General features: G+C 34.9%; 1 protein-coding gene and 1 long non-coding RNA gene across 2 annotated transcripts in view; both read right to left on the bottom strand.

Moving 5' to 3' along the window:
- Positions 1-1,402: 1,402 nt before the first annotated feature.
- On the bottom strand, positions 1,403-4,824 carry LOC111626584. Its single transcript, XR_002756900.1, has 3 exons — positions 4,636-4,824; positions 3,676-3,765; positions 1,403-2,767 (listed from the first exon to the last, which is right to left on the bottom strand). It is a non-coding gene; the product is annotated as an uncharacterized LOC111626584 (long non-coding RNA).
- Positions 4,825-9,719: 4,895 nt separating this feature from the next.
- Positions 9,720-22,050, bottom strand: part of LOC111626596 (chromodomain-helicase-DNA-binding protein Mi-2 homolog) — a 176,066-nt gene continuing 163,735 nt past the window's right edge. The window contains exons 36-38 of the mRNA XM_023370031.1: positions 12,938-12,992; positions 11,980-12,069; positions 9,720-11,088 (exon numbers count right to left, since the gene is read on the bottom strand). Of these exons, the coding sequence (XP_023225799.1) occupies positions 11,982-12,069; positions 12,938-12,992 (143 nt within the window). The 3' untranslated portion in view covers positions 9,720-11,088; positions 11,980-11,981. The remainder of the gene's footprint in view (positions 11,089-11,979; positions 12,070-12,937; positions 12,993-22,050) is intronic.

The following is a 22,050-nucleotide window of genomic DNA, read 5'->3' as shown; positions in this document are numbered from 1 at the left end:
GACTTTAGAGAAAGATTGAAAGATTAACCTTGTTTTCTTACAAATATTCTCAATATATGTGGTCCACTGAGTCTATAAAGAATCAGTGGCCACCACGCACTGTCCAATGCCTTCTTAATGTCTATACTAAGTCCTAAAACATATTTACAGTCGACCTCCTATAACACTGTTGATAATTCCGTTTTATATGAATTCCATGCTGTACGAGTCACTTAGACTTTACAAATACGTGAGCCGTTCACAGCCCGGCACACGTATTTGTAAAATCCAAGTGACTCGTACAGCATGGAATTCATATAACGCGGAATTATCAGCAGCGTTATATGGGGGTCGACTGTATTTCTATCAAGCAGTTTTTCCATTACTTTCCCTAGTGCAAATAACAGGGAAATTGGTCTATAATCTCCAGATTTATTTACTTATTTTATTGAATTTCATCAATGATCTATGAAAATAATCAAAATTTTCATCTAAAATATATTCAATTATTTAAATAAATTTTAAATCCTAACTTTATTTTCTAATTTTTAGTAACGAGTCGCTTAACTTTTCCGGCGACATTTGGTGGCGCCATCTGTTATGATATTTTATTAAAAAAAAACTTATATTTTAAACTGTTATAAAATGGCAAAAAGCTTAATTTTGAGGGTAGGGATGGGTTTTATTAAAATTTGTAAATGATAATAACGAGTTAAATCATTAAGTCTGAGCACACCGGAGATACAACACACGATCCCCTTTATCTCCTCATCCTTTGACCTTTAACCACCAAAATTTAATACATAAACCTTCCTTTAAATTTCAAGAGGTTTTGACAAAAAGCACGGGGGTTATTAAAGGTTATGGATCGAATAAACCACAGGAATTTCTAGTGGTTGTCCATCCTCACTAACTGTCTCTCCATTGTGGGCCTGTCCAAACTCATTAATGGGCTTACTGAAAAGGCCCTCTTAGTGCCCACAAGGCGAAGTTTTTCGAATTTTTTTGCTTAGAGCAACACAGCTATAACATTGGTAATTTGAGAGAATGAAAAGATTTATTTCAATACGGCATTTACAGAACGTTTCGGTGTTTCTTTGACCCACCCCCCACACAGTACCGAATACACCTTTACTTCACTCGTGCCTAGCTATACTTGCAATACGATCAAAATTAATTTCTGCGGTGAGGATAAATGTTTAACAGGGTTAACCAATTTAGCCTTAAATCTTTATTAGGCCTGTTTGGACCAGGTATTGTACTGTAACAGAATAATATACCTTTTGTCCGAGGAGTTAAAATTTTCTTGTCCATCATGGAATCGGCCGGGCTTACAACAGGGCAGACGTATCCGGGTTAACCCACCCACGAGAAAAATCTGCATGTTTGTGTATAAAGGTATAAAGAAGAAAAAGACGAGAGGTTAAATTGGAATGGTGTTTTATTAGATCACAGCTACAAATGTGCAAGTGAAAATTCAAAAAATAGATTCACAACTCACGATTACCATACGTGCAAATACATGGATGAAAAACTATGAAAATTTCATCTAACGGTATGGCTTTAGAAACTAAATAGTCAAATCATGTTCTATAGAAGATGTAAAATGTTCCGTTAAAGATTCCTCTGCAAATAAGCTTTCAAAAACACTGTAAAAGTGAATACATTGTATGTTTGTATTTCTAATGGCCAGATCATTTTTTGGAAAGTGAGAAACTGTTCTTTGAAATCAACTGCTGTTCTAGATGAATGCTTGGCATATCACATGAATTATGAGACACGTAAATACTTAGCGAAAACAGATACCAGCACCATGATTTGTCTCGTCATCACAGTTGGTAGCTTCTACATAGTCTGAGATCCCACTGGTTTTCCTTCTATCAATCGACACATGCTGCCAAACGTACTGTACAAGAAATCATAGGAACTACACTTGGGGATACTAATCTCTTTGGAGTTTTTGGCATTTAACAGCCTGAAAATCTGATACGAGTACATAAACACGTTTACACACAAGTAAGTTTCTGTACATCACAAATTACCAATACATTACTACTGACAACCTCGAGGGTTTTTTAAAAATCGATTTGACTTACAGCCATGGCACTGTCATTTGTGAATCATTAAGTGATCTGTCCGAGTTGAGAACCACAATTTTGTGTACAAATACAAAAAGCATATGTTTTAAACAATGCCTTGAAAACAGTTTTCTGTCTTATTTGAAAACCGTCTCTTCCATCATCGGAGCCTTGGGCTCCTGTTTATCTACAGTTCACTCGTTATTCTCTGCCACACACACCTTCTTTGGGTATATATATATATATATATACGTTCCAACTATTTCCGAAAAAAGAAGAGACAACACACGGAGCACCAATAAAAAGCAAGCCACCACATAAAGTATTACTATTATTGAGACGTGAGCAGAACGCTCCAAAATATTTCGGCATATTGAGCAAGCGACCTCGTCCATCTTCTCGATTCTTTCACGTGGTATCTCCAGTTTTGTATGGTAAAACCCGGTGATTTGAAGTTGTGATTACTTTTTATGAACGTTGAATATATCCACATGCAGATATAACAATAAAATGGACAACCGATAGGAGTCTATATCACACCGTGGCCATCGTGCAGCAGAGTCGACACGTTGGTATCACCGTTTTGTTTTCGGATCAGAAGACAGTAATAAATAAGTTAGTTCGGCGATACAGATCACATCTGAATTAGTAACTTGTGTTTTTGGCTTTAGATGATTTCAGAGACGAGTCCTCGGCCACGTTTCCAAGGGCTGCGGAGAGAGAGAGAGAAAAAAAAAAACGTGTAAATATTTATTTAATTCGACAACGCTATAGTGTTAAGCACATTTCTATTGTACTGTATTAATAAGCTTATTCGTATTAAACTGCATACTTCGCGCGTGTTAAATGCTTACATACCGTGTGCTCGGGACACCTCGAAATGTCGAGAAATGCAAAAAATTCGGGTTTTGTTCCCCTATATATGTATGTTTGTGTATGGATATGTGTGTAGGGCACTGTTTTATTCACCCTGTTTGAAGTTTAACTCCTTTTTTTGTCGAAAATTTCTGAAATAATCAGAGGTATTTTCAGAGTAATTTGATTATTTTATTGAATGACACGATGCCTAACATTATTCTAAAATGCCAGAAATTCTTTTTACTTTAAACTTCACACACTTTGAAGTGGCGACCTATCATCCCGTGAGACTCCATTTTTCGGGGTGGTCGGTCCCTCACCACACGATCGCCCCATTGTGGGCCTGAGCGAACCTATAATGAGCTTGCTAAAAGGCCCTCTTAGCGGCCACGGAGTGGAGGGTTAAAAAATGAAGAGAGAAACTTTAACTCTCCGACCCTTTGGCCATTAAGAGGGCCTATTTTATTATACCCATCGTGGGTTCGGCCAGGCCAGCAATGTAGACAGCCGGATGGTGAGAAATGAGGTCTGACGTATCCGAGCTTCAAACAGGGTGAAGAAAATCGTGTCCCCTCACACATTAACATACAGAAAAAACCCTAATTTTTTTTGCATTTCTAGACGTTTCAAGGTCCTCGTAGTCCAATTTACAATATTTTAGTATACCTAATGATGTATATAACGAATTACTATTACAGTTTTATATTAATAAAAATTTAATTTTATTAAAATAAATGGTGAACATTAAAAACGAAATTACTTTTAATGATGCGAGGCTGCGTGTCTACTGGTTGTGTCCCAAGTTGCTGTCCAAACGGGTGTATTTCGAGGAGAGATTGGGATGGCACAGCTGTAAAATTGTTAGCATTGTTTAAAAAAGAAAAATGGCTATAGAAATATATATATATATATATTTTATCTTATAAATACGACGCGAGATAGCTATAATGACTTACTAATTTAATAATACCACTGTAATTAATACACTAATCGAGTACGGAACACACTGGCTAATTCGAACTCCGCGTAATCGCAAGTCCCTTTAGTCCCTTTTCTTCACGTCTGACTCCGTTAATCTGAACGACTTCGTATAATAATTGGTTCGAATTATCGAGAGAGAGCACTGTATTTGAAATAGTAGTAATAATAAAAGCCATAGAATGGGTCTGGCCATTGTCACGTGGGAAAGCATTCCCTAAAGTATTGTTTCTCCCCTTTCCTTTTACCATTTCCCTTACGGAAGAGTCTATTGGTGTGGTATAACAGTATTACACTCTATCGGATGATTTGAAATTAGAATTGTATTAGTAACTTTGGTAGCAAAAAGCGATACGTTCCTTAAACCGGGTACAGATATAAATGAAAAAGGAGCGCCTGTTCGGGTATAAAATTACCTTTACTGTTCTTCCAGAGTCTACTAGTAACTGTGGAATTATAAAGGAAGTAGTGCTAAGGAATGGCAATTATAATTATACAAGATGGACCAAAAGTCGAAATACTTAGTAGTTTTTTTTATAAAGGTACAGATATAATCCCGTAGGTTTTAAGGAAAATATCGATTTAATTCGCTATTTTACTGATTCATAATTTATCTAGGTAATAAAATATCCGTGACACAGTATCTGATTCTTATAATATATAATATATATATATGTCTAGGATTTATTTGTGATTTAGTAAAATTTATTTGTGGCCTAGTAAATTATCTGTAAATATTTACCTCGTTTGCAGCACATCCATTGGGCCTGGTCCTCCTGCTGCCGTTAGTTCATCATCTAGAAAAAAGAATTACATATATATGTATAAATAAGAAACTTCTAAATATTCCAATTCGTTTGCAGAAGCATAACTTATTATTTTACAAATACAGTATATATGTATATATATACAGGACGGCCTAAAAGTCAGTTAACCATTGTATAGTCTAAGTTGCTGACTTTAGCCAATTGTAATTTATAAATCATATTCACAAGTATACCGGAGAGTGCGCACTCCCAACGTACGGTTAACTGATTTTTGGGCCACCCTAGATACACACACACAAACACGCGCGTGCGTGTTGTGACGATAAGTGTTAATGAATGAACGCATGAACATGCTCGAATCTTTTAACCATATCTCAAAATCCAACCGAATAAGGCCCTAACCCGCGGGGCCTCGTTAAATGGTGGGCACGACCGTCCGCGGCTTGGCCTTCTTAAGGGCCTCGTCCGACTACTGGTTACGAGAAGTAAGACAAGGTCTACATTAAAATTGAATGTTTTAAATACAATATCCTTTTTTAAATTACTGGATTTCTCCATCGCAACCAATAACAACAATTATTATTATTCCCCTTGATAATTCGACTTAAACCAAGCATAAAACATTGGGAGTTGATAAACTGTACAAACAAAATAGCAGGAAAAACAAATGTAACCTTGGCAAGAGTTAGTTAACATACAAACTATCATCAAACAGGATTATTTATTTAATTGGTACGCCAGCTCATTTCGAATTCAATAATTCCGGTCCCTGCGAGATTAAAATTATAACAAGTATGAAGAGTATTTTTACATGTTAAGGAAAAAAAGTACTGTGCTTTACAACTGTTCTTTGTATATTGAAAGTTGGAAATGCATGGTCAAAACTTTACTGGATAATTAAGGTATTTAATAACTGTAAAATTAATTAATTAATGAAATTTATATTGTATTTTCAATATTTCCAATCAGTTTGGAAGTATATAATATAGTATCATTAATTGTTACATTCTCATTTCTATGAGTTAATGCTTTTTAATATACTGTGCATAACATTTTCAGGATTATATGGAAATTTTCAAATAAATTATTCTAAAAGATTTAATAGAGGAATTTTAAAATTTAAGTCACGAAATTCTCTACAATTAGACAAAAAGTAATTAAAATAAAAATACATTGTAAGATTTTAAGAACAGTTAAAACTAATTTAGAACAGCCGCATGCTGTTTGTACATTGTTTCGTTGGAAATAACTAAATTTACAATAGTGATTAATGACGCGCGGCTATACCAGACCGGTTTTAATTAGACGGCTCCGTAGCCAGGTCACGGAGTAGTCGAAACACCCATAGAAATTTTTCGGGGACGATTATCTGGGAGATGTCGGATCCAGGCTCTCGCCACTTGGCCGTCTTTTGATAGGTATGATTAAAAAGGCTTTCTTATTTAGAGAAAAATAAAATTCAGTTTTAACTGTTCTTAAAATAGTTTTAAAAACATCTCAGTTAACCAACTTTTGGGATATCCTATGTATTTGAAAATAACATATAACATTAGCAGTAGAAGAATGGACTTTTTCGTATTTATTCGGTTACATTTTCTTTTTATATTCCTACGGTAACAATATATTTGCATATTGTAATGATTCTATAGAATTTTTTTCCAAACTATTGAATATGGTAACACCTTGTATAATAGTTTTATCTTTTTAAATTATACATGAAATAAAGAGGAGCAAAACTATGATTGAGAGATATGATAAAGAATATCAATCTAGTTTTGTAAGACCATTTTCTTTTCCGTTAATAGCACATTCTAATACTTTATGCTCAGAACTTTAGTTTATTGGAGTCAAAATAGAACAAAAAACACAATTCCCTATTATTTTTTGGTCTCCGGATTATCTTCGGGAGTTAAAACTGCTTTGATTGTGATTAAATTTTTACATAGGTTATGTCTTAATGTTTTATCATCATCTAGAAATTGAGACCCGAAAGTACCGAGGAATTCGGCTTTGTCTTTCCATTTTGAATCCAATATTTTTATATGTTTTATTTGAACTTCTGGGGGGAGTATTCTTTGATAAACTGGCATAATTAAAATGAATATAAATATTAATGACATCATCAAAATAGCTTGTTATATAACATACCGAACACAGCTTTAGATAAACATTTAATAGAAGATATATTAACAAAAAATACATTCAATAATAGCATATTACTTTTGTCCTTAAGTCTGGTTCAGATGAGTGAAATTCTGTAGAACGGCGAATATATTTTTAGTGCACACAACAGCTGCATCAATTGCTGTGGCATATTAATTTAAATGTAATAATTAATGCTTAAGTAACATTGTCTATAGCAGAATGGATGCTGCATGGCAGCCACAAATTGACTATGGGATATTGCATTGTACTGAATTTACAAATGGAAGTTTTAAATATGCATTGGGTCATGTGGTAGCCAGTTTCGGGCTATAAAGACCAGCAGTTGGCTCGGGCCACAAATGTTATCAGCGACAGTTTGTGGCAGCCAAATTTTTGAAGCAGTTTAGAAAATGCTTTGGAGACCACGGTGAGCTGAATAGCACCAGTTAACAGCTGGAGAACAAGATTATATCCTAGAACTGCATGACCTCAGTTTGTTGATGAGCCGTTACCGTGTGTTGGGTACGATGTGAGTACCATCCAGTGATACGTGACACGATGGATGCAGGAATGTCTGCGCCACGCCAAAGAGGTAGTGGCTCACACCAGCACTCAACAGATTCACCAAACAGTCCATTGGACTCACTTGCCATGGCATGTGACATCCAAAGCTGCCTGTCACTGTCAGTGGGTGCATCTGTTCACCCAAACCATTTGTAACAGATTGCAAGAAGTCGAGCTGCCAACCAGCAACCGGGGTTCCATTAACCGGTAGACACAGGATTACACACCTGGCGTGGTGGTGTTGTCATTGCAACTGGATTATAGAAAGTTAACAAGTTGCAGAATTTTTTAATATTACATTTAAGTAGACAAATAGGGCAGTGACTATCCTTCGTTGAACACACAAATCCTTATCAGACCATCCAAATTAAGTAATAAGACATCCAGACGATATTACAGTTGGAGATGACACAGAATTGCCAGGCACTGTTTACCTAATCCTACTAAGTGTCTGATGATTGTGACCAGTTCCAAAACCAGATCAAACGAGAGGGTGACAACAGGAAATGTATCTGCCCATAAGACAAAGGGTGATGTCAAAGATGAAGGAGGTGATCGGAAGTCATTTTTAATTATCAAAACAGAATTGTTGGGTATATGTAATTAAAAGAAAGTTTGGTATCTCAGTAAATAAACAGGATATTTCAAGTAGCCGAAAAGATTTTAAGAAACTTTAGAGTAATGATATCCATATTCATGTCCTCAGTATACATTATATGTTAGGAGGTAACATGTATTGAGTAGTTAGCTAATGAACAACTAATAATACTCAATTACTGATAATTTATTTGATATTTTTGCGCAGACTATGCAACTGCATAGGAACCTATGTAGACTAAGGGCTCATTTTGTTGAGGAGGCTGCAAAAAGCTGGAACATAGTATATAAATTATACATTAAAGTACAAAATATTGGAAATGAATAATATCAGTGTTAAAAAGGGCCCTTGAAGAGGCTAAAGTTTACAGGAAGTCCCTTTATTGCCATATTTGCATTGGGGCCCAAAATTCGAAGCTCCATTGCTAGCCTCAGACCCTCTTTTTCTGTTGTATGTGACCCTGATTGGTAAGACCACCTCACAATTTACTAGAGCCATCTGTACTATAGTTACACCCTTGCCTATAATTATGTAGAAAGTATCCCGTAATTTTTTACCATTTTTTTTACTGTAGGTAGTAAAATTATCTCTTGTATTCCTAAAGTCACTGTGGCCGTCGGCCATAAAATTGTATAAAATATTAATTTTAGTTAGTTTTAAGTTTCTTTGTTCCTTTATTTCTTACTTTTCTAGAACTTTCCTTTCCAACCTTTTTCCCTTGGGTGGGATNTAACAGGGAAATTGGTCTATAATCTCCAGATTTATTTACTTATTTTATTGAATTTCATCAATGATCTATGAAAATAATCAAAATTTTCATCTAAAATATATTCAATTATTTAAATAAATTTTAAATCCTAACTTTATTTTCTAATTTTTAGTAACGAGTCGCTTAACTTTTCCGGCGACATTTGGTGGCGCCATCTGTTATGATATTTTATTAAAAAAAAACTTATATTTTAAACTGTTATAAAATGGCAAAAAGCTTAATTTTGAGGGTAGGGATGGGTTTTATTAAAATTTGTAAATGATAATAACGAGTTAAATCATTAAGTCTGAGCACACCGGAGATACAACACACGATCCCCTTTATCTCCTCATCCTTTGACCTTTAACCACCAAAATTTAATACATAAACCTTCCTTTAAATTTCAAGAGGTTTTGACAAAAAGCACGGGGGTTATTAAAGGTTATGGATCGAATAAACCACAGGAATTTCTAGTGGTTGTCCATCCTCACTAACTGTCTCTCCATTGTGGGCCTGTCCAAACTCATTAATGGGCTTACTGAAAAGGCCCTCTTAGTGCCCACAAGGCGAAGTTTTTCGAATTTTTTTGCTTAGAGCAACACAGCTATAACATTGGTAATTTGAGAGAATGAAAAGATTTATTTCAATACGGCATTTACAGAACGTTTCGGTGTTTCTTTGACCCACCCCCCACACAGTACCGAATACACCTTTACTTCACTCGTGCCTAGCTATACTTGCAATACGATCAAAATTAATTTCTGCGGTGAGGATAAATGTTTAACAGGGTTAACCAATTTAGCCTTAAATCTTTATTAGGCCTGTTTGGACCAGGTATTGTACTGTAACAGAATAATATACCTTTTGTCCGAGGAGTTAAAATTTTCTTGTCCATCATGGAATCGGCCGGGCTTACAACAGGGCAGACGTATCCGGGTTAACCCACCCACGAGAAAAATCTGCATGTTTGTGTATAAAGGTATAAAGAAGAAAAAGACGAGAGGTTAAATTGGAATGGTGTTTTATTAGATCACAGCTACAAATGTGCAAGTGAAAATTCAAAAAATAGATTCACAACTCACGATTACCATACGTGCAAATACATGGATGAAAAACTATGAAAATTTCATCTAACGGTATGGCTTTAGAAACTAAATAGTCAAATCATGTTCTATAGAAGATGTAAAATGTTCCGTTAAAGATTCCTCTGCAAATAAGCTTTCAAAAACACTGTAAAAGTGAATACATTGTATGTTTGTATTTCTAATGGCCAGATCATTTTTTGGAAAGTGAGAAACTGTTCTTTGAAATCAACTGCTGTTCTAGATGAATGCTTGGCATATCACATGAATTATGAGACACGTAAATACTTAGCGAAAACAGATACCAGCACCATGATTTGTCTCGTCATCACAGTTGGTAGCTTCTACATAGTCTGAGATCCCACTGGTTTTCCTTCTATCAATCGACACATGCTGCCAAACGTACTGTACAAGAAATCATAGGAACTACACTTGGGGATACTAATCTCTTTGGAGTTTTTGGCATTTAACAGCCTGAAAATCTGATACGAGTACATAAACACGTTTACACACAAGTAAGTTTCTGTACATCACAAATTACCAATACATTACTACTGACAACCTCGAGGGTTTTTTAAAAATCGATTTGACTTACAGCCATGGCACTGTCATTTGTGAATCATTAAGTGATCTGTCCGAGTTGAGAACCACAATTTTGTGTACAAATACAAAAAGCATATGTTTTAAACAATGCCTTGAAAACAGTTTTCTGTCTTATTTGAAAACCGTCTCTTCCATCATCGGAGCCTTGGGCTCCTGTTTATCTACAGTTCACTCGTTATTCTCTGCCACACACACCTTCTTTGGGTATATATATATATATATATATATACGTTCCAACTATTTCCGAAAAAAGAAGAGACAACACACGGAGCACCAATAAAAAGCAAGCCACCACATAAAGTATTACTATTATTGAGACGTGAGCAGAACGCTCCAAAATATTTCGGCATATTGAGCAAGCGACCTCGTCCATCTTCTCGATTCTTTCACGTGGTATCTCCAGTTTTGTATGGTAAAACCCGGTGATTTGAAGTTGTGATTACTTTTTATGAACGTTGAATATATCCACATGCAGATATAACAATAAAATGGACAACCGATAGGAGTCTATATCACACCGTGGCCATCGTGCAGCAGAGTCGACACGTTGGTATCACCGTTTTGTTTTCGGATCAGAAGACAGTAATAAATAAGTTAGTTCGGCGATACAGATCACATCTGAATTAGTAACTTGTGTTTTTGGCTTTAGATGATTTCAGAGACGAGTCCTCGGCCACGTTTCCAAGGGCTGCGGAGAGAGAGAGAGAAAAAAAAAAACGTGTAAATATTTATTTAATTCGACAACGCTATAGTGTTAAGCACATTTCTATTGTACTGTATTAATAAGCTTATTCGTATTAAACTGCATACTTCGCGCGTGTTAAATGCTTACATACCGTGTGCTCGGGACACCTCGAAATGTCGAGAAATGCAAAAAATTCGGGTTTTGTTCCCCTATATATGTATGTTTGTGTATGGATATGTGTGTAGGGCACTGTTTTATTCACCCTGTTTGAAGTTTAACTCCTTTTTTTGTCGAAAATTTCTGAAATAATCAGAGGTATTTTCAGAGTAATTTGATTATTTTATTGAATGGCACGATGCCTAACATTATTCTAAAATGCCAGAAATTCTTTTTACTTTAAACTTCACACACTTTGAAGTGGCGACCTATCATCCCGTGAGACTCCATTTTTCGGGGTGGTCGGTCCCTCACCACACGATCGCCCCATTGTGGGCCTGAGCGAACCTATAATGAGCTTGCTAAAAGGCCCTCTTAGCGGCCACGGAGTGGAGGGTTAAAAAATGAAGAGAGAAACTTTAACTCTCCGACCCTTTGGCCATTAAGAGGGCCTATTTTATTATACCCATCGTGGGTTCGGCCAGGCCAGCAATGTAGACAGCCGGATGGTGAGAAATGAGGTCTGATGTATCCGAGCTTCAAACAGGGTGAAGAAAATCGTGTCCCCTCACACATTAACATACAGAAAAAACCCTAATTTTTTTTGCATTTCTAGACGTTTCAAGGTCCTCGTAGTCCAATTTACAATATTTTAGTATACCTAATGATGTATATAACGAATTACTATTACAGTTTTATATTAATAAAATAAATGGTGAACATTAAAAACGAAATTACTTTTAATGATGCGAGGCTGCGTGTCTACTGGTTGTGTCCCAAGTTGCTGTCCAAACGGGTGTATTTCGAGGAGAGATTGGGATGGCACAGCTGTAAAATTGTTAGCATTGTTTAAAAAAGAAAAATGGCTATAGAAATATATATATATATATTTTATCTTATAAATACGACGCGAGATAGCTATAATGACTTACTAATTTAATAATACCACTGTAATTAATACACTAATCGAGTACGGAACACACTGGCTAATTCGAACTCTGCGTAATCGCAAGTCCCTTTAGTCCCTTTTCTTCACGTCTGACTCCGTTAATCTGAACGACTTCGTATAATAATTGGTTCGAATTATCGAGAGAGAGCACTGTATTTGAAATAGTAGTAATAATAAAAGCCATAGAATGGGTCTGGCCATTGTCACGTGGGAAAGCATTCCCTAAAGTATTGTTTCTCCCCTTTCCTTTTACCATTTCCCTTACGGAAGAGTCTATTGGTGTGGTATAACAGTATTACACTCTATCGGATGATTTGAAATTAGAATTGTATTAGTAACTTTGGTAGCAAAAAGCGATACGTTCCTTAAACCGGGTACAGATATAAATGAAAAAGGAGCGCCTGTTCGGGTATAAAATTACCTTTACTGTTCTTCCAGAGTCTACTAGTAACTGTGGAATTATAAAGGAAGTAGTGCTAAGGAATGGCAATTATAATTATACAAGATGGACCAAAAGTCGAAATACTTAGTAGTTTTTTTTATAAAGGTACAGATATAATCCCGTAGGTTTTAAGGAAAATATCGATTTAATTCGCTATTTTACTGATTCATAATTTATCTAGGTAATAAAATATCCGTGACACAGTATCTGATTCTTATAATATATAATATATATATATGTCTAGGATTTATTTGTGATTTAGTAAAATTTATTTGTGGCCTAGTAAATTATCTGTAAATATTTACCTCGTTTGCAGCACATCCATTGGGCCTGGTCCTCCTGCTGCCGTTAGTTCATCATCTAGAAAAAAGAATTACATATATATGTATAAATAAGAAACTTCTAAATATTCCAATTCGTTTGCAGAAGCATAACTTATTATTTTACAAATACAGTATATATGTATATATATACAGGACGGCCTAAAAGTCAGTTAACCATTGTATAGTCTAAGTTGCTGCCTTTAGCCAATTGTAATTTATAAATCATATTCACAAGTATACCGGAGAGTGCGCACACCCAACGTACGGTTAACTGATTTTTGGGCCACCCTAGATACACACACACAAACACGCGCGTGCGTGTTGTGACGATAAGTGTTAATGAATGAACGCATGAACATGCTCGAATCTTTTAACCATATCTCAAAATCCAACCGAATAAGGCCCTAACCCGCGGGGCCTCGTTAAATGGTGGGCACGACCGTCCGCGGCTTGGCCTTCTTAAGGGCCTCGTCCGACTACTGGTTACGAGAAGTAAGACAAGGTCTACATTAAAATTGAATGTTTTAAATACAATATCCTTTTTTAAATTACTGGATTTCTCCATCGCAACCAATAACAACAATTATTATTATTCCCCTTGATAATTCGACTTAAACCAAGCATAAAACATTGGGAGTTGATAAACTGTACAAACAAAATAGCAGGAAAAACAAATGTAACCTTGGCAAGAGTTAGTTAACATACAAACTATCATCAAACAGGATTATTTATTTAATTGGTACGCCAGCTCATTTCGAATTCAATAATTCCGGTCCCTGCGAGATTAAAATTATAACAAGTATGAAGAGTATTTTTACATGTTAAGGAAAAAAAGTACTGTGCTTTACAACTGTTCTTTGTATATTGAAAGTTGGAAATGCATGGTCAAAACTTTACTGGATAATTAAGGTATTTAATAACTGTAAAATTAATTAATTAATGAAATTTATATTGTATTTTCAATATTTCCAATCAGTTTGGAAGTATATAATATAGTATCATTAATTGTTACATTCTCATTTCTATGAGTTAATGCTTTTTAATATACTGTGCATAACATTTTCAGGATTATATGGAAATTTTCAAATAAATTATTCTAAAAGATTTAATAGAGGAATTTTAAAATTTAAGTCACGAAATTCTCTACAATTAGACAAAAAGTAATTAAAATAAAAATACATTGTAAGATTTTAAGAACAGTTAAAACTAATTTAGAACAGCCGCATGCTGTTTGTACATTGTTTCGTTGGAAATAACTAAATTTACAATAGTGATTAATGACGCGCGGCTATACCAGACCGGTTTTAATTAGACGGCTCCGTAGCCAGGTCACGGAGTAGTCGAAACACCCATAGAAATTTTTCGGGGACGATTATCTGGGAGATGTCGGATCCAGGCTCTCGCCACTTGGCCGTCTTTTGATAGGTATGATTAAAAAGGCTTTCTTATTTAGAGAAAAATAAAATTCAGTTTTAACTGTTCTTAAAATAGTTTTAAAAACATCTCAGTTAACCAACTTTTGGGATATCCTATGTATTTGAAAATAACATATAACATTAGCAGTAGAAGAATGGACTTTTTCGTATTTATTCGGTTACATTTTCTTTTTATATTCCTACGGTAACAATATATTTGCATATTGTAATGATTCTATAGAATTTTTTTCCAAACTATTGAATATGGTAACACCTTGTATAATAGTTTTATCTTTTTAAATTATACATGAAATAAAGAGGAGCAAAACTATGATTGAGAGATATGATAAAGAATATCAATCTAGTTTTGTAAGACCATTTTCTTTTCCGTTAATAGCACATTCTAATACTTTATGCTCAGAACTTTAGTTTATTGGAGTCAAAATAGAACAAAAAACACAATTCCCTATTATTTTTTGGTCTCCGGATTATCTTCGGGAGTTAAAACTGCTTTGATTGTGATTAAATTTTTACATAGGTTATGTCTTAATGTTTTATCATCATCTAGAAATTGAGACCCGAAAGTACCGAGGAATTCGGCTTTGTCTTTCCATTTTGAATCCAATATTTTTATATGTTTTATTTGAACTTCTGGGGGGAGTATTCTTTGATAAACTGGCATAATTAAAATGAATATAAATATTAATGACATCATCAAAATAGCTTGTTATATAACATACCGAACACAGCTTTAGATAAACATTTAATAGAAGATATATTAACAAAAAATACATTCAATAATAGCATATTACTTTTGTCCTTAAGTCTGGTTCAGATGAGTGAAATTCTGTAGAACGGCGAATATATTTTTAGTGCACACAACAGCTGCATCAATTGCTGTGGCATATTAATTTAAATGTAATAATTAATGCTTAAGTAACATTGTCTATAGCAGAATGGATGCTGCATGGCAGCCACAAATTGACTATGGGATATTGCATTGTACTGAATTTACAAATGGAAGTTTTAAATATGCATTGGGTCATGTGGTAGCCAGTTTCGGGCTATAAAGACCAGCAGTTGGCTCGGGCCACAAATGTTATCAGCGACAGTTTGTGGCAGCCAAATTTTTGAAGCAGTTTAGAAAATGCTTTGGAGACCACGGTGAGCTGAATAGCACCAGTTAACAGCTGGAGAACAAGATTATATCCTAGAACTGCATGACCTCAGTTTGTTGATGAGCCATTACCGTGTGTTGGGTACGATGTGAGTACCATCCAGTGATACGTGACACGATGGATGCAGGAATGTCTGCGCCACGCCAAAGAGGTAGTGGCTCACACCAGCACTCAACAGATTCACCAAACAGTCCATTGGACTCACTTGCCATGGCATGTGACATCCAAAGCTGCCTGTCACTGTCAGTGGGTGCATCTGTTCACCCAAACCATTTGTAACAGATTGCAAGAAGTCGAGCTGCCAACCAGCAACCGGGGTTCCATTAACCGGTAGACACAGGATTACACACCTGGCGTGGTGGTGTTGTCATTGCAACTGGATTATAGAAAGTTAACAAGTTGCAGAATTTTTTAATATTACATTTAAGTAGACAAATAGGGCAGTGACTATCCTTCGTTGAACACACAAATCCTTATCAGACCATCCAAATTAAGTAATAAGACATCCAGACGATATTACAGTTGGAGATGACACAGAATTGCCAGGCACTGTTTACCTAATCCTACTAAGTGTCTGATGATTGTGACCAGTTCCAAAACCAGATCAAACGAGAGGGTGACAACAGGAAATGTATCTGCCCATAAGACAAAGGGTGATGTCAAAGATGAAGGAGGTGATCGGAAGTCATTTTTAATTATCAAAACAGAATTGTTGGGTATATGTAATTAAAAGAAAGTTTGGTATCTCAGTAAATAAACAGGATATTTCAAGTAGCCGAAAAGATTTTAAGAAACTTTAGAGTAATGATATCCATATTCATGTCCTCAGTATACATTATATGTTAGGAGGTAACATGTATTGAGTAGTTAGCTAATGAACAACTAATAATACTCAATTACTGATAATTTATTTGATATTTTTGCGCAGACTATGCAACTGCATAGGAACCTATGTAGACTAAGGGCTCATTTTGTTGAGGAGGCTGCAAAAAGCTGGAACATAGTATATAAATTATACATTAAAGTACAAAATATTGGAAATGAATAATATCAGTGTTAAAAAGGGCCCTTGAAGAGGCTAAAGTTTACAGGAAGTCCCTTTATTGCCATATTTGCATTGGGGCCCAAAATTCGAAGCTCCATTGCTAGCCTCAGACCCTCTTTTTCTGTTGTATGTGACCCTGATTGGTAAGACCACCTCACAATTTACTAGAGCCATCTGTACTATAGTTACACCCTTGCCTATAATTATGTAGAAAGTATCCCGTAATTTTTTACCATTTTTTTTACTGTAGGTAGTAAAATTATCTNTTAACGCATGTACGTACAGAGATTATTGTATTGTTGGGATCTGAAGAAAAACGAACCTGTTCGAAGCGACAATAAATATCTTTGTGTTAAAGACATCCAACGTGTATTTATTTCGTGCTTTTCCGCTCGCGGGACATTGTACTTGTCGCAACGAAACACCACATCACTAAATCCCCAGGAATTTTTCAGGAGTTGTCCCTCTGGATGTCGAAGGACATAAAAGTGGTTTTTTTGGACAAATAAACCGAAATGTTAAGTGGGAAAGGGTACTTTTCTGTTACCATATAGGTTGGTGTCCTGTTAAGATTCAAGCTCTGAATGAAGGGTTTAGCACTACACCCCAGAATTGTTGACCCTTTGCAAGATATTCACCTTTAAAGATCAGTTTTTAACATGTATCAGTATAATGTCTACTTTACACGCTTTGCATGTAGTTGTACGTGCATGTAGCGATAGCAATCACCTCAGTGCCCGGGTGGGGCAAGCCACCACACCCTTAAAACTATATAACAAAGTACTTCACGAAGAGTCAAGTGGGCTAATTGAAGCCAGCGCAATTACATGGGCTGAAATAGTTAAATGCGAACATCAGTACTGTATGTCATGATGGCACTATGTCTATAAATAGTTATAAAAATCATAAGTTACAACTATAAATATTTATAGAGGTTTTAGAACCTATATGCCCTAGCTTCAGCCAACACACAGTATTCAGACCTTCTTGCATCTAAACATTTGTTGGAGGATTTAGACCTGTGTTGGCCAAACTATAGATCACAAACTACACGTGGCTCTTCTAGACTGTTACTACAGCTCCCTTATTCGTATACAATTTCTTTTTATAAACTTAGTATATGAATTATAATCATAACTTATAGCTTAACCTTAAACTGGTAACCGAAAGCTAAGCATGCGTTCATAGTTGAAGGAATTAAATGAAGGAGAACTTATCACCGTTACTTTACAGCTGGCTAACTATTTTATATTATATGTAGTAAAAATACTGTACTGTTCCAATAGAGAATGTAGCTTTTGCGTATTTGTAATAGGCCTCTATTGTGATGATTTGACCATTCCCATTATCTAGGCAATCTTTGTTGGTTTTCATTAAATAAATCTGCAGCTTTCTTTGATAACAATTTCTGATGTCATTATAGGAGACATTGGGATTTCATTGTCAACTGCCAACTAGTTTTTAAAACTTTTTTGACACATCTTCTGGAGTTTTATTTATGATTGCCTCTTCAATAAGCGTAACTTTGTTTTCAGAAGTTTTTTTAAAAATAATTCTCAATTGTCTTCTCAGACACTTGATGCACTACACTGTGTGTGTATGTCAAAGGGAAACTTAGTTATAGCTCTATAGAAAATTTTTAATAATAGCCCAAAGTGTTTGTAACTGATGGAGACAAACCAAGAGGAACACAACAGCAAATGGTTACAAAAAATTGCTTTTAAAAGTTTAATTAAATAATAAAATTGTATCAAAGGAAGTTCTTATTATGTACAGAGAAAAGTTAAAATGGATCACGTTTATATTACTAACATATAGTATTTGTAACAACAGCTGTTTTGGAGTCACACTAATGGCTCTTCCAGTCCCCTGATGATTGACGGTCTCTTAGATGTTCTCTGTTTCTGAAATTTGCTTCTTTCCTTCTGTTCTTGTTCTTGAAACCCCCCTCTCTCCTTTGTCTCATTTCTCAAGTGGACTTTTCTCATTCCAAGGACTTATTGTTTGAATAAGTGAAACATACAGGGGAACCATGCATGAGAGTTTACATGCTCTCTGAGCAGAAAAAGACTTATTGAGTTTGAGATTATAAAAGAAAAGTCAATAAGAGGAACACACAATGATCATTAGATCACAATATCTTTTGGAAATGTTATGAGATCAAGCAGGGAAAACTTTTTAGCAATAATCAAAAATGAACTGATATGCAGTGCCGTAACTAGCCTTTTATTCGTCCGGTGCGAGCTTATGTAACTACGCCCCCAAACTATGACCCAAAACTTGGTCCAGGTCATTTCTGTAACCCCCAGGGTCTGCGCCCTGTGCCTGGGCACTGCTGATATGATTTATGTCTAGTTCTAAAGAGATGCATTTCACTTACATATCATATTTGTTTTTACGTTAGATATAATTCTTTGATATTATGGCTGAATCAGTGATGATGTATTTTCAAGAAGGAATACTATTTTACTGTTTTTTTATGACATATTTTGTTGAAAGATAATTGTACAACACAATCTTTTGTTTTGAGTTTCCATTTAACTAATCAGTTGTTATTTCACTAGAGCATACACCAATAAAAGTACAGTATTTAGTGTTAATTTTTTTAATATTGCTTTTGTAGCGGCTGATTTCTTTAACCTTATAAAGTTAAAACCCTCCATAAACACCTCTTGACTGTTTGCATTATTTTTATTGTGTCATTGGTTTAACTGGTGGTTTCATTGTTTCTATCAGTATCCACAACTAAAGTTACTATGATTGCCAAAATGCTACTTTTAAGTAAAAGTTTCTCCCTGCATGTCATCCTGTGGGTTAGAAGAAACAATCAACATTATCAATAACAACATGATTTATTTACAAGCACAAGGCATCTATGCGCTTCCCATTATCTCTTATATTAGCAGAATTTTTAATGTGAAATTTAGAGCAGAAGATATTGCTTGTCCCTATTTCCGTGATCTACCCAGCACTAAATCTCCACTGTGTAGATGATATACTCATTGCATGGGAAGAAGCTCAAGATTTTAATAAACTCCATAGCATTTATCTCTCCATCAAATTTATAGTCAATACTGAAACTGTACACAATAATATCTCCTTTTTAGATCTACATTTTTCGTACAGGCAGTAACTTGGTGTTTATAATGCCCCTCTTAACATTATCCCAAGTAACTTTTTCCAACCACTAAAATACAAGCGTATGGATGTAATAAATTTGATATTGTCTTCAGAATTTTTACACGAGTTGGTTACTATCCATTTATCTATGAATATTGCAGGCTACAAAGTGTCCAAGTTCAATTACAAATGTAAAAAAGTCTCCAGGTCACTATTCCCTGCATCCAAGCTTTTTCCCAAACACTTGCATAGCTTCTGTGCTACAACTTCTCCCTTACAACAAACAGATCTCTTTAAAACTTGTTATACTTTTTAAAAAATATGAGTACCTACTACCAATCACTCACTTTAAAGAGGTTAGTAGTAATGGATCGGATACATCATTGGAACATTTTGGGATATATGCAAGTCCCATTTCCTTTCCTACCCATAGTCATACTCATTATTATATTAGTGCCACCAATAGACAACTTAAAAAACATATCGGAACTTATTTCGGTAACCACTAAAAAGGGGTTTATAGATGAATAAACAAATTTGTTTGTCTATAAACCCCTTTCTATTGGTTATCTGGCAAATATTGCTAATTTTAGCTTGGTGTTCATTGATATGTATAGGTATCATAAGTGTAAAATCAACACTGAGCTAGCAAAATACATTTTAAAAGACAGTTTTATACCTGAATGGAATGAGGATATCTTCTTTTAAGAGTGTGTCTGATCTCAGTCAGGTATTCTTATGAGAAACATTACATTTAAGTATATTTTTTTACAATATTAGTGTGATTAACACCAAATACTGGATTATCTTACTGACAAATTAATCAGTTGTCATCCAGTCATTTGTATTTGAAACATTTACCAGTGGATTACTGTTCATGTTGTTAAAGCAGTGGTTCCCAAAGTGGGCACTACCACCCCCTGTTGGTAGTGAGCAAATCTAGGGGGACAAAAAGAAGCAAGTGGGCGGCAGGGGTGCTGGAGATAGGATACTAAATGGTAACCATACGCGAGGGTTGGGGTTATTGACAACCTTTTCCGTTCTCCATTAAAATGGGTAAGAAGAAACATTGCGTTTAATGATTTCCAGATGTGGAGAACAGTGTACGGTAAGGACACAAAGTGTAAAGTTCATAGAAAAGTTTTTCTACGAATATTTCCAAGCCTTTCTCACACAAGGGAAAATGGGTTAAGGTGCATTGTGTATAAGTTTATGGAACCAAGGGGTGGTAGCTCGTAAAAGTTTGGGAATAACTGCCTTAAAGCATCTAATTGGAAAAAGTAAAAATCCGAGAAGGCTATGTTTCTGACCCCGCATATTAACACAGTAAAGTAGTGCATTCCTTTAATGATTTAAGTCCTTCGGCATCTTCATGTTTAAACATACAAGTATGATAAAGTGCTATTTTGTCTGCATTGTACATATTCTTTGATGAATTCTCAGCAATAATTTTTGGTCGTTGCCTTTATCCACAACTCGCTGATGAAGATTCAGAACTTTTCTCCTGACTACGAGTACATCCGTATACAGATATTTTCTTTTCTCCATTGGTTGCAATAAGTTGTCTTTCTCATATTTTTAGGTAATTCTTCGGCTTTATGATGCAATATCATGCAGCATCATTTCATTGCTAAGTTACCAAAAACAAGTCATTCTAAAATTTCAAGTATATCTTTGAAGGACATTTCATATTTACTTCTATCATTTCGTTAAGAGAAACAGTACGGTACTGTACTTTAATTAAATAGTAATAAAGATCACAGCTTTTGACAACAGCAAACGGCTAGTGCATAAACGAGGTAACAAGTGCCGGAAACCAAAATTTAAACTACAGAAATGCAAGATTAAAACAAATGTTTATGTATTAATTTAAGAGACGTCGTCCAATTAAATAAGACGTTTATAGTTACTGTAAATTGATTGTTCTAACATTTTTACTAGAATGACACGGCTTATATCCATTATCATCTGTTTTTAACTTATAAATTAATAATATTACGAAACTTTTGCTTATTTATATGCTTTGTGGCTTGTTGATTCTAGTAATATTAGATGAATTACAATAATAAGTGACACCTACTGAGCAGTATATGATAATGATACAATTACTTTAAATATATAAAAATATTTCATCTACTTTATATAATAGAACATTGACAAAACATCAATTACTTATAAAATCAAATAGTCGGATCAATTTTCAGAAGTTTTCCGAAGTAGTCGTGATGAACTATAAAACAAATTTCGTAGTTGACAACAAATGAAGTCAAAATTTATATTTATTCAATATAAAATAAGATGGACGTAATTACTTTATGATATTAACAGCAATAGTTT

This window comes from Centruroides sculpturatus, unplaced genomic scaffold (assembly GCF_000671375.1).
Source record: "Centruroides sculpturatus isolate CEXI.00-Female unplaced genomic scaffold, Cexi_2.0 scaffold304, whole genome shotgun sequence".
In the NCBI taxonomy this organism is placed as follows: Eukaryota; Metazoa; Arthropoda; class Arachnida; order Scorpiones; family Buthidae; genus Centruroides; species Centruroides sculpturatus.
The sequence above is the reverse complement of the archived record's forward strand: the minus strand, read 5'-3'. Positions and strand labels throughout refer to the sequence as shown.